At 42.9% G+C, this 13,721-nt stretch overlaps 1 protein-coding gene across 1 annotated transcript in view; it reads left to right on the top strand.

The window, feature by feature from the left end:
- The window catches only part of LOC137299362 (obscurin-like), a 552,786-nt gene that overhangs the window by 37,693 nt on the left and 501,372 nt on the right, over nt 1-13,721 (top strand). Inside the window, exons 7-9 of the mRNA XM_067968057.1 lie at nt 1,134-1,418; nt 9,138-9,410; nt 11,656-11,931. Of these exons, the coding sequence (XP_067824158.1) occupies nt 1,134-1,418; nt 9,138-9,410; nt 11,656-11,931 (834 nt within the window). The remainder of the gene's footprint in view (nt 1-1,133; nt 1,419-9,137; nt 9,411-11,655; nt 11,932-13,721) is intronic.

The raw sequence follows: 13,721 nt of genomic DNA, 5'->3' as shown, positions 1-13,721 counted from the left end.
CCATTTTTCTAGCTAATTGTAGTGAGCCCAGTGGTTGAACAAAAACTTTTGTCATGTACTTGGCTTACATCACGTTTTTAAAAATTAATTCTCAGGATGTGGGCGTCAATGGCAAGACCGGCATTTATTGCCAATCCTTTGTGGCCCTGAGAAGTTGGTGGTTGGCCTTCTTCTTGAACGACTAATCCTTTGTCCTCACATGATTTTCTTGACTTAAGAACTCTGTGGAATAAACCATAGAACTATGGAACCATAAAAGTTTACAGTACAAAAGGCTGTTTGGCCCATGTGTCTGTGCCAGCTCTTTGCTAGAGCAATCCAAAACTGATTCCACTGCCCTGCTCTCGCTTTGTCCTCATAGCCTTCTAACTTTCTCTGTGTTAAATATTTATCCAATTTTCCCTTAAAGGAAGTAATGGTCTCTGCCTCAACTGCCTGTGGCAAAGCACTCCATGGTCCAGCAAGCCCCTTTGTAAAGAAATATCTCCAAATCTTTCTCCCCTCTTTCTTATTGATAATTTTAAATTGATGACCTCTTATCATTGACCCCCCAACCAGAGGAAATAGACTTTCACTGTTCTCTCTTTTAAAACTCTAAATAATTTTAGAAACCTCAATTAAATTTATTCTTAGTCTTCTCTGCTCCAGTGGAAATAGTCCCAGTATCTGAAGTCCCTCCTCACAACTACAGTTCCCATCCCTGGCATTATCCTGGTGAAACTACATTGAATGTTGTTTATGGCTGTAATCTTTCTATAATGGAGTGCCCAAAACTGCACACTTAATTGTGACCTAACCACTGTTTTGTATATATTTGTAATTACTTTTTTTTACTCTTGTACTCTAATCCCCTATTTGTAATTCCTAAAATTCTATTGGCTTTTTTCTTTTGGCTTGATTTACCCAATTAGCTTTGAACTGGGAATTAAATTAATTCTTAGACTTCTTTAAAGACTTGAGTTAACTCTGTTTGTAGTTGCTTATAGAACAGCATTGGCAGTGTGGAAAGAGGTTGTCTTTTCGCATTGTCAGTCAGGGAGTGGAATGGGTCATGAAGAAGTCTAAAAGAGAACAGAAAATAACTTTTTAAAAATATAAAAAGAAAAGGACTAAAGCCTGTGCTTTTTTAACAGCGTTGCTAGTGGCGCCAGTGAATTTCAGAAACAAGTCAGCGGAAAAGGAGATTGTTTCTGTTTCACAACAAGGTACAGCTCAGTTTCTGGCTGAGATTTCCGATAGAGCTGCAAAAGTAACCTGGACTAAAGATGGCAAGGAGATCAAGTCTGGCAAAAAGTATGAATTTCAAACTTTGGATCAACGCCGTATCTTGAAGGTCAACAGTGTAACCCTAGAAGATGCTGGGATTTACGAATGCGTTTGTGTTGGTGATAAAATGTCATTTCAGCTCTATGTTAAGGGTGTGTATGATGCAACGCATTTATCAGTAAATGTACACGTTCATCTAAAAGTTGCAGTTTCAGTTCCAGTTAAACTAAGGTGTGGGTAGTTAAAATATTGAGCAATGTAAAATTAATTATGTTCACTTAAAAGCTATCAACATTAGTGTAAGGGTAAGTCTACCTAAACTGTTAAAATTCCAGCAAGCCAAAAAGGCCCTTACCATAGAATCATAGAATGATACAACACAGAAGGAGGCCATTTGGCCCATCGTGCCTGTGCTAGCTCTTTGAAAGATCTATCCAATTAGTCCCACTCTCTTGTTCTTTCCCCATAGCCCTGCAAATTTTTCCCCTTCAAGTATTTATCCAATTCCCTTTTGAAAATTATTATTGAATCTGCTTCCACCACTCTTTCAGGCAGTGCATTCCAGATCATAACTCGCTGCATAAAAATGTTTTTCCTTACCTAAAATCTGTGCCTTCTGGTTACCAACCCTACTGCCACTGGAAACAATTTCTCCTTATTTACTCTATCAAAACGTATCATGATTTTGAACACCTCTATCAAATCTCCCCTTATCCTTCTCTGCTCTAAGGAGAACAACCCCAGTTTCTCTAGACTCTCCACGTAACTGAAGTCTTTTATCACTGGTACCATTTTAGTAAATCTGTTCTGCACTCTCTCTAAGGCCGTGACAGCCTTCCTAAAGTGTGATGCACAGAATTGGGCAAAATAGTCCAGCTGGGGCCTAACCAGTGATTTATACAGGTTTAGCATAATTTCCTTGCTTTTGTGCTCCATGCCTCTGTTTTTAAAGCCAAGGAACCAGTATGCCTTTTTAACAGCCTTCTCAACTTGTCCTGCCACCTTCAAAGACTTGTGTACGTACACTCCCAGGCCTCTCTGTTCCTGCACCCCCTTTAAATTATACCATTTAGTTTATATTGCCTCTTCCTCATTCTTCTTACCAAAATGAATCACTTCACAATTCTCTGTGTTAAATTTCATCTGCCTTTTGTCTGCCCATTTCACCAGTCTGTCTTATGTCCTCCTGAAGTCTGTTACTGTCCTCCTTACTGTTTACTACATTTCCGAGTTTTTTTTTCACCTGCAAACTTTGAAATTATGCCCTTTATATCCAAGGCCAGGTCATTAATATATATCAAAAAGAGCAGTGGTCCCAACACCGACCATTGCACACTTCCCTCCAGCCTGAAATCCCCTGGGCTTCAATTTTGCTAACATGTGTATATGTGTACTTTATCAAACGCCTTTTGAAAGTCCATACACACAACATCAACCCCACTACCCTCATCAACCCTCTCTGTTACTTCATCAACGAATTTAAGAAAGGAGAGAGAGGGAAACTGAGGAATTACAGACCAGTTAGCCTAACATCTGTTGTGGGGAAAATGCTGGAGTCTATAATTAAGGATAGGGTCACTGAACACCTCGAGAATTTTCAGTTAATCAGAGAGAGCCAGCATGGACTTGTGAAAGGTAGGTCGTGCCTGACAAACCTGATTGAATTTTTTGAAGAGGTGACTAAAGTAGTGGACAAGGGAATGTCAATGGATGTTATTTATATGGACTTCCAGAAGGCATTTGATAAGGTCCCACATAAGAGACTGTTAGCTAAGATAGAAGCCCATGGAATCGAGGGAAAAGTACGGACTTGGTTAGGAAGTTGGCTGAGCGAAAGGCGACAGAGAGTGGGGATAATGGGTAGGTACTCACATTGGCAGGATGTGACTAGTGAAGTCCCGCAGGGATCTGTCTTGGGGCCTCAATTATTCACAATATTTATTAACGACTTAGATGAAGGCATAGAAAGTCTCATATCTAAGTTTGCCGATGACACAAAGATTGGTGGCATTGTAAGCAGTGTAGATGAAAACATAAAATTACAAAACGATATTGATAGATTAGGTGAATGGGCAAAACTGTGGCAAATGGAATTCAATGCAGACAAATGTGAGGTCATCCACTTTGGATTAAAAAAGGATAGAACGAGGTACTTTCTAAATGGTAAAAAGTTAAAAACAGTGGATGTCCAAAGGGACTTAGGGGTTCAGGTACATGGATCATTGAAGTGTCATGAACAGATGCAGAAAATAATCAAGAAGGTGAATGGAATGCTGGCCTTTATATCTAGAGGACAAGAGTACAAAGGGGGCAGAAGTTATGCTGCAGCTATACAAAACCCTGGTTCGACCGCACCTGGAGTACTGTGAGCAGTTCTGGGCACCGCACCTTCGGAAGGACATATTGGCCTTGGAGGGAGTGCAGCGTTGGTTTACTAGAATGATACCCGGACTTCAAGGGTTAAGTTACGAGGAGAGATTACACAAATTGGGGTTGTATTCTCTAGAGTTTAGAAGGTTAAGGGGTGATCTGATCGAAGTTTATAAGATATTAAGGGGAACAGATAGGGTGGATAGAGAGAAACTATTTCCACTGGTTGGGGATTTTAGGGGTAGGGGGCACAGTCTAAAAATTAGAGCCAGACCTTTCAGGAGCGAGATTAGAAAACATTTCTACACACAAAGGGTTGTAGAAGTTTGGAACTCTCTTCCGCAAACGGCAATTGATACTAGCTCAATTGCTAAATTTAAATCTGAGATGGATAGCTTTTTGGCAACCAAAGGTATTAAGGGATATGGGCCAAAGGCCACAGATCAGCCATGATCTTATCAAATGGCAGAGCAGGCACGAGGGGTTGAATGGCCTACTCCTGTTCCTATGTTCCTATGTAACTCAATCAAGATAGTCAAACATGATTTGCCTTTAACAAATCCGTGCTGGCTCTCATTTATTAACTCAGATTTTTCCAAGTTCCAATTTATTTTGTCCCGGATTATTGTGTCTAAGAGTTTCTCCACCACCGACATTAGGCTGACTGGCCTATAGTTGCTGGGTTTATCCCTCTCCCCTTTTCTGAACGGAGGTTTAACATTTGCAATCCTCTAGTCCTCTAGCACCACTCCCATATCCAAGGAGGATTGGAAGATTGTGGCCAGAGCCTCCGCAATTTCCACCCGTACTTCTCTCAGCAACCTAGCATGCATCCCATCTGGACTGGGTGACTTTTCTACTTTGAGTGTTGCCACCCTCCTCTTTATCTATTCTTATCCTATCCAATTTCTCTACTACCCCCTTTACTGTGACATTAGCAGCATCCTCTTCTTAAGTGAAGACAGATACAAAGTACACATTTAGTATCTCGGCTGTGCCCTCTGCCTTCACAAGAAGATCTTTTTGGTCCCTAAACGTCCCCACCCTTCCTTTGACTACCCGTTTCCCTTTGATGTCATCCGCTAATCTATTCTCATGCACTCTCTTCGCTCCTCTTATTTCCTTTTTGGAGTTCTCCCCTGTACCTTTTGCATTCATCTTGGTACTCTACTGAATTGTGAACCTGACATTTATCATAAGCTTCCTTTTTCTGTTACATTTTAATCTCTATATCTTTAATCATCCAGGGAGCTCTAGCTTTGGCTACCCTTCCATTCCCCCTCGTGCGAGCTGTAAAAAATCAGCAAAATGTTAGGAGTGGCATTTAGGATTAGGAAATTAAACAGATTATTAACTCATTTAAACATAAAGAGCTGTGTTTATTTTTAAGTGACTTGCATTAAATTGGATTATATTTTTAAACCAAAGTGAGTGATTGTCAGTGTCAATGAGTGACACTGAGCAGGCTTGCACTTACCGTTATAAATAGTCATCTTAATTTATTTAACTGAATTAAGCTATGGGGCTCGATTTTGTAATGGTGCCGGATTGGCAGCAGTGGGGGTTGAAGGTGCGCGTGGCAAACCCGCATGAACAAAACTTACCGTTTCCGACGCCATCGCATGTTGATTGCTGATGATTAACGTCCTCTCTGGGTTTCGTGCCCCGAACTACAACGCGAGGGCGGGGGCCAGAAAGAGAGAGAGCGAGACAACGTCTGGCGCTGGATTGGAAGACTGGGGGGGTGTGGAGAGTGGAAGATCTGGTGCTAGACTGGAAGACTGGGGGAGTGTGGAGAGTGGAAGATCCGGTGCTAGACTGGAAGACTGGGGTGGGTGTGGAGAGTGGAAGATCTGGTGCTAGACTGGAAGACTGGGGGAGTGTGGAGAGTAGAAGATCCGGTGCTAGACTGGAAGACTGGGGGTCTGTGGAGAGTGGAAGATCCGGTGCTAGACTGGAAGACTGGGGGAGTGTGGAGAGTGGAAGATCCGGTGCTAGACTGGAAGACTGGGGCGGGTGTGGAGAGTGGAAGATCTGGTGCTAGACTGGAAGACTGGGGGGGGTGTGGAGAGTGGAAGATCTGGTGCTAGACTGGAAGACTGGGGGGGGTGTGGAGAGTGGAAGATCCGGTGCTAGACTGGAAGACCGGCGGATTGGTTGGGGGGTGGTGAAGAAGGGGACATCCGGGGGGTGGTGAAGAGGGGGACATCGAAGAGGGAGACATCGGAGCAGGGTGCAAAGGTAGGTTCATTTTGTGTTTTCACTTCCGTCTATGGTTTTTTATTTAATTTATTTAGTTTCTTGTTCCCTGATCCGGAGTGAATCAGAAGCGGTGGGCAAGCCGCCCAGGTAAGCTAAAAATCGTTCTAATCACTTACTCTGTCACAGGTAAAGTGCCTTAAGTACCTCAATGAGGTACATTTGGCTCTCTAACTGTCATCCCGCCGGCTTTAATTGCTGGCGGGACTTCCGTTTTCGGGTCGCCCGCGCGCACACAGGTGGGTCCCTGGGAAACTTGGAAGTCGGCGGGTTGGAGCCGGCTTCCGAACCCAAACGGGATTTCCGCGATTTTCGGAGCCCCAACGCACCCACAATTGCCCCCTAAAATCACCCCCATGGTGCCTGAAACTGGATTGGCTAGACTGTCTAATACTTGGACGCAAATATACCTAGAATTTCTTAGAGCCACATCAAAGATTTTATTGTTTTTTTTTTGTATTGGCACCCAATGTAGAAATAAAGTTTCTTTCCCCGCCCCCCCCCCCCCCCCTGCCTTTTTTCCTTTTTTTATCCTCTCCTCTCCCTTAAAGAAATGATCCTTGCTAGGCTAGGCTATGGTTTCACAAGCACCTTCAACCTTCCAATACCTTGCTCAAGTTGCCATTTTTTGTGTGACATGGTGCGTGTCAGTGGGCTACTCAAATGTGGGAAACGCCAAGGTCAAGACCAGTTCTATTCCTATTCGACATATCCATACACAACATCCAACAATAGTCACTGGATAGCAATCAGGAGGAAGGACCCTGGCTAATTGTTTTACCCTCCTTAATCCAGAGGCATCCTTTCCACTGTTTTGGCTAAGATTACCTTATTTACCATAAATCAAACCTGCAAGCTTCTAGTTTTATAGCTTAATACCACACCATTTACCTAGTGAGCCATTGAGGGAGTTCACCATTTTCTTTTTCAATACATTTCCAATGGTGTGCCACAGGGCTCAGTGTTGGGTCCCTTGCTGATTGTGGTATACATTAATGACTTGGACTTGAATGTAGGGGGCGTGATTGGCAAATTTTCAGACGACACAAAAATTGGCCGTATAGTTGATAGTGAAGAGGATAGCTTTAGACTCCAAGAAGATATCAATGGGTTGGTGGAGTGGGCGGAAAAGTGGCAAATGGAGTTCAGCCCGGAGAAGTGTGAGATAATGCACTTAGGGAGGGCAAACAGTAAAAGGGAATATGCAGTAAACGGGAATATATTGAGAGGGGTAGAGGAAGTGAGAGACCTTGGAGTGCATGTGCACAGGTCCCTGAAGGTGGCAGTACAGGTAGATAAGGTTGTGAAGAAGGCATACGGAATGCTCTCCATTATTAGCCGAGATATAGAATACAAAAACAGGGATGTAACGATAGAACTGTATAAAACGCTGGTAAGGCCACAGCTGGAGTATTGTGCGCAGTTCTGTTCACTACGTTACAGGAAGGACGTAATTGCTGTGGAGAGAGTGCAGAGAAGATTTACAAGAATTTTTTTTTATATTCGTTCATGGGATGTGGGCATCGCTGGCGAGGCCGGCATTTATTGCCCATCCCTAATTGCCCTTGAGAAGGTCGTTGTGAGCCGCCTTCTTGAACCATTGCAATCCGTGTGGTGAAGGTTCTCCCACAGTGCTGTTTAGGAAGGGAGTTCCAGGATTTTGACCCAGCGACGATGAAGGAACGGCGATATATTTCCAAGTCGGACTGGTGTGTGACTTGGAGGGGAACGTGCAGGTGGTGTTGTTCCCATGTGCCTGCTGCTCTAGGTGCTGGAGGTCGCGGGTTTGGGAGGTGCTGTCGAAGAAGTCTTGGCGAGTTGCTGCAGTGCATCCTGTGGATGGTACACACTGCAGCCACTGTGCCGGTGGTGAAGGGAGTGAATGTTAAGGGTGGTGGATGGGTTGCCAATCAAGCGGGCTGCTTTGTCCTGGATGGTGTCAAGCTTCTTGAGTGTAGTTGGAGCTGTACTCATCCAGACAAGTGGAGAGTATTCCATCACACTCCTGACTTGTGCCTTGTAGATGGTGGAAAGGCTTTGGGGAGTCAGGAGGTGAGTCACTCGCCGCAGAATACCCAGCCTCTGACCTGCTCTTGTAGCCACAATATTTATATGGCTGGTCCAGTTAAGTTTCTGGTCAATGGTGACGCCCAGGATGTTGATGGTGGGGGATTCAGCGATGGTAATGCCGTTGGTAATGTTTGTAAACAATTTTACAACACCAAGTTATAGTCCAACGATTTTATTTGAAATTTACAAGCTTTCGGAGGCTTCCTCCTTCCTCAGGTAAATTTCAAATAAAATCGTTGGACTATAACTTGGTGTTGTAAAATTGTTTACAATTGTCAACCCCAGTCCATCACCGGCATCTCCACATCGTTGGCAATGTTGCCAGGGCTTGAAAATTGTAGCTACGAGGAGAGATTGGATAGGCTGGGGTTGTTTTCTTTGGAGCAGAGGAGGCTGAGGGGAGACTTGATTGAGGTGTACAAAATTATGAGGGGCCCAGATAGAGTAGACAGGAAGTACCTGTTTCCCCTAGCGGAGAGTTCAAGAACTAGAGGACATAGATTTAAGCTGATTGGCGGAAGGATTAGAGGGGACATGAGGAAAAACTTTTTTACCCAACTACGAGCAGGGGTAGCAAATGACCTTTGGTAATAAAGTTGAAGGCATTAGACTTTAAACCAGTAAACCAGAATTTCCGTGGGGGAGGGGGAAGGGGAAAGTGGGGTGGGGGAAGAGTATGCTGTAATTTCAGCGGAAGACAAGTGGAAACCCTGAAGAAACGACATAAACATCAATTCCGTGATCTGCTACCTTAGTGACGTGGGTGAGGGTGGTGGATGTATGGAATTCGCTGCCCAAATTGGTGGTAGAGGCTGGGACCCTCAACTCTTTTTAAAAAGTACCTGGACCTGCACCTAAAGTGCTGTAAGCTGCAGGGCTACGGGCTGGGTGCTGGAAGGTGGGATTAGAATGGGCAGCTGGTTGTTCTTCGAGCCGGTGCAGACACGATGGGCCGAATGGCCCCCTTCTGTGCTGTATCTTTTCTATGGTTCTATACCAAACAATGTTTAAACCTTGTCACTGGAAGTACCTTCTCTAGGGGATATATATATTCTTCCAAGAATGTCTTGATCTGGCATTAGTTCTTTGATTGCATGTTGAAAACAAAATAAAAATACATATTTTAAAATACATTTATTTGCTAAATGTTCTTTTTTATTTCCCCACATTAGAGACTTCTCGATTTTTAAACAAGGAGAAAGTAGAAAGCGTTGTCACCACTGTGTTTGGAGAGCAGACAGAGTTCCTTGTTGAGACTGTTGATATCTATGCCAAAGTACAGTGGTACAAGGATGGTAAAGAAATCAAGCAGTCAAAAAAGTTTACAATGGAGAGCAAGGGAAAGCAACACAAGCTTCGTATTTCAACTGTAAAGAAAGAAGATGAAGGCACTTATACATGCAAGTGTGGAGAAGACATTATGAGCTTTGATTTGAAAATCAGAGGTAAATGTAACTTGTATGTCAGTACCAGTGTGCATCCATTCAAAATATATTCCAATCTGATAGCACACTTTTTAAACAGTTCCAACAGCAAATGATTCCCTTATTTAGCTAGTTCAGAGATTCATAACCATAAATTTTAGATTCCTTAATTTTTATTCTTGCCAAAATTATGTTGCTTATTTTTTATCTGAGCTGTTCATGGAGTGATCTCCTGAACAATGCAGGTAACGTGAAGATTTAGCCCTTGTCTTCATGAGTATATCAGCTACGAGCAGGGGTAGCAAATGACCTTTGGTAATAAAGTTGAAGGCATTAGACTTTAAACCAGTAAACCAGAATTTCCGTGGGGGAGGGAGAAGGGGAAAGTGGGGTGGGGGAAGAGTATGCTGTAATTTCGGCGGAAGACAAGTGGAAACCCTGGAGAAACGACATAAACATCAATTCCGTGATCTGCTACCTTAGTGACAGCAAACGATTGGGAGAACCCCCATGGAAATTAGTAATGTAGAAGGCAGCCATCATGTAAAGAATTATTAACTGCATAGGGTAGCTGCCCTGATGGCTCTGTAGGTAAATGCACTACCTGGTATGATACTATGATATATAAAGCTGGAAGGACTTATGCTTGACCCAGGGGTCCTGAGCGAATGGATGTCATCCAGTTCATGAATTAGCTGCTATAGAATGCTTCTGGGCAAGTAAGGGAAAAATCAGCTAGGGTTCTCAGTCCTATTTGCTGTTCAAAGACTCTTGCTGGAAAGTATATGTGCATGGATATTAGATAAAGGCAGGTTTGAAGTCAGCTATGATGTCTTCCACAGTCAGATAGATTGTCAACACTCATTGTCTGGGCTCAACAGGTTCAGAGTGGCCAATTTGCTGAAGTATCAGGGGCAGTTGGTACGTAGAACCACGCCTCAAAACAAGTCAATACGTTTTGGAGCAGGGAATATAGTAAGGAGTAATGTTACGTTAATTATCAAGTATTCTTTTGATTCAATATAGGATAACAAAAAAATCTTTGTTTCTCATTACTCTTAAAATTAATTTTAAGGTATTTTTAATTTATTGAAAATATTCCTGTTTACTTTTGCAAACTATATGCTGTTTTGAGCTTTTAGTTTTTTTATTTTTGGAAATGTGGGTCTCTATATAGCATGACATATAACCTTTGACACAATGCCTAAAACCAAGAGATAGGTTTCTATCCATTTGTTAGGTGTCACAATTCTGTCACATTGTAGGTCAAACATTTTGACATAAAGTAACAGGTGTCCCTTCACATGCAGTGCTCTATGATCTTTAGCAGACTGTGAGACATTGAAGAAATTACAAAATGCACTGGAGAATTATTGAGTGATGCAGAATTTTCCTCTGGATGGAACTGATTGTCCTAATCAACTACATGGTTATCACCAAATGAGGACATTTGGTACAAATGCATTAAGCAGAAGAATCCAGGTTAATCATGTTTATTTGAATTGATAGGCTGTAGATTGACAACTAATGGAGCGAGTCTGATTTTATTTTTTTGTTCCAGTCCATGAGCCTCTTGGCAACCTTGACCTGATAATCTGAGTGTAGCCACTTGAATTTAGCTTTAGATATAATTACAGAACCCAGTGTGTTTTATCACCTCTTTCCTCTTGCCTTGTAATCTCATGGCAATATCTGCACAGGCGTTAATGGAAATGTGGTGCTATTTTAAGTGTTGTCTGTCATGGCAGTGGAATCCTAGATGTTAGTGCAGATTAGTTTTGTAACTGCTGTTTCAAATATAAAGTTTGTTCCTGCACCGCTTTTAGTAGAGACACGTAGTACAGATATCTAGTATTGTATTACTTTTGCCAGTGTTTGTGTCAGGAACTTAATTTCACTTGAGCCACAACACAGGTTTGGGGGTGCTACAATGTAGGAATGTCAGAGCTAATGCCGGCACAGTCCAACATTAATGCTGGCATCTCAAAGCTAAAATCAGCACATTTCCAACACCAAATCTGGGATCTCAAAGTTAATACACACTCCCAAGAGCAATGCTGAGTTGTCAAAGCTAATACCAGCATACTCCAACACTAATGGATCTTTTTCCATCCTAGATTATATTAACTCCAGTACATCAAAGATGAAGTTGATGTTAACTTGCATATGAGTTTGTCTGCAGTAAAATAATACATTAGCACCTTTTGCGATTTCCAGTCAGTTTGACTTAATGTGCTAATTGTAATGAAAATATATTTCTTTGCAGATGCAGCTGCCAAATTCATAAACAAGCCAAAAACTCCTCCAGAAGTGATAGCAGTAGCCTCAGAAAGTCTGGAACTGCCTTGTGAGGTGTCACCAGCTAATGCTGTGGTCACATGGAGAAAGGATCAAAAAGAGGTTAAGCAGGACCAGAGGATAACCATCATCTCTCAGGGAACACAACGCAAACTTGTCATCAAAAAAGTGCAGCAGAGCGACCAAGGAACCTACACCTGCATGTCGAATGATGACAGCCTAACATTCCAAGTTAAGATCAAAGGTAAAAATAACCTTGATTGTTGCTTTAGTGATAGTGGGGTTCTAAAAATAGGTAAGAAAACTGATCACAATTCAAAGCTGTTAAGTTTGAATCTCAGAAATACCTGCCACTTGAATCCATCACTTTCGATTGTGAGGAGAAAAAGGTTACATTTCACATTTTGCCCTCCCCTATTCTTTCTTATCTCTTACAATCTTCAGGCTTTTAAAACCCAACTTTGTGTTGCCTAATCACTACTTCCTGATTTGCCTCACTTGCTCTTTTACTCTTTTCAACCTTGGTGGTGCTATGTCCGATAGACCTTAATCTTGGTTTCCTCTCTCAAAAATACAAACGTGCCACATGGCAAACAGCCACACAGTTAATACCAATCTCTCTATATACATTTGTATAAGGCACTGAGTTTGTAGATTACAGTTAGATATTGCAGAATTTAAACAACTGTATATCATTTATAGTTGGCTACAAAGGCTAAATTTGCCCAGATATATTGCAGCATAAAATCCTTACGGTATCCGTTTTCTTTTTTCTTATTCACGTAACTGTGAAATGCGATCATGGTGATGTTAAAAAGGGATGGAGTCTCACTAGAGCATGGGCACGATACACCAATTCTTCAACTTTTAGAGTCATAGAGTTATACAGCACGGATAGAGGCCCTTCGGCCCATCGTGTCCGCGCCGGCCATCAAGCCCTGTCTACTCTAATCCCATATTCCAGCATTTGGTCCGTAGCCTTGTATGCTATGGCATTTCAAGTGCTCACCCAAATGCTTCTTGAATGTTGTGAGGGTTCCTGCCTCCACAACCCTTTCAGGCAGTGAGTTCCAGACTCCAACCACCCTCTGGGTGAAAAAGTTCTTTCTCAAATCCCCTCTAAACCTCCCGCCTTTTACCTTGAATCTATGTCCCCTTGTTATAGAACCCTCAACGAAGGGAAAAAGCTCCTTAGTATCCATCCTATCTGTGCCCCTCATAATTTTGTACACCTCAATCATGTCCCCCCTCAGCCTCCTCTGCTCCAAGGAAAACAAACCCAATCTTCCCAGTCTCTCTTCATAGCTGAAGCGCTCCAGCCCTGGTAACATCCTGGTGAATCTCCTCTGCACCCTCTCCAAAGCGATCACATCCTTCCTGTGGGGTGGCGACCAGAACTGCACACAGTGCTCCAGCTGTGGCCTAACCAGTGTTTTATACAGCTCCATCATAACCTCCTTGCTCTTATATTCTATGCCTCGGCTAATAAAGGCAAGTATCCCATATGCCTTCTTTACCACCTTATCTACCTGTTCCGCCGCCTTCAGGGATCTGTGAACTTGCACACCAAGATCCCTCTGACCCTCTGTCTTGCCTAGGGTCCTCCCATTCATTGTGTATTCCCTTGCCTTGTTAGTCCCTCCAAAGTGCATCACCTCGCACTTTTCCGGGTTAAATTCCATTTGCCACTGTTCCGCCCATCTGACCAACCCATCTATATCGTCCTGCAGACTGAGGCTATCCTCCTCGCTATTTACCACCCTACCAATTTTAGTATCATCAGCGAACTTGCTGATCATACCTTTTACATTCATATCCAAGTCGTTAATGCAGACCACAAACAGCAAGGGACCCAGCACCGATCCCTGTGGTACCCCACTGGCCACAGGCTTCCAGTCACAAAAACAACCTTCGACCATCACCCTCTGCCTTCTGCCACTAAGCCAGTTTTGTATCCAAAGTGCCAAGGCACCCTGGATTCCATGGGCTCGTACCTTCTTGACCAGTCTCCTGTGGGGGACTTTATCGAAGGCC

The sequence above is a fragment of the Heptranchias perlo genome, chromosome 2 (genome assembly GCF_035084215.1).
Source record: "Heptranchias perlo isolate sHepPer1 chromosome 2, sHepPer1.hap1, whole genome shotgun sequence".
NCBI lineage: Eukaryota > Metazoa > Chordata > Chondrichthyes > Hexanchiformes > Hexanchidae > Heptranchias > Heptranchias perlo.
The sequence above is the reverse complement of the archived record's forward strand: the minus strand, read 5'-3'. Positions and strand labels throughout refer to the sequence as shown.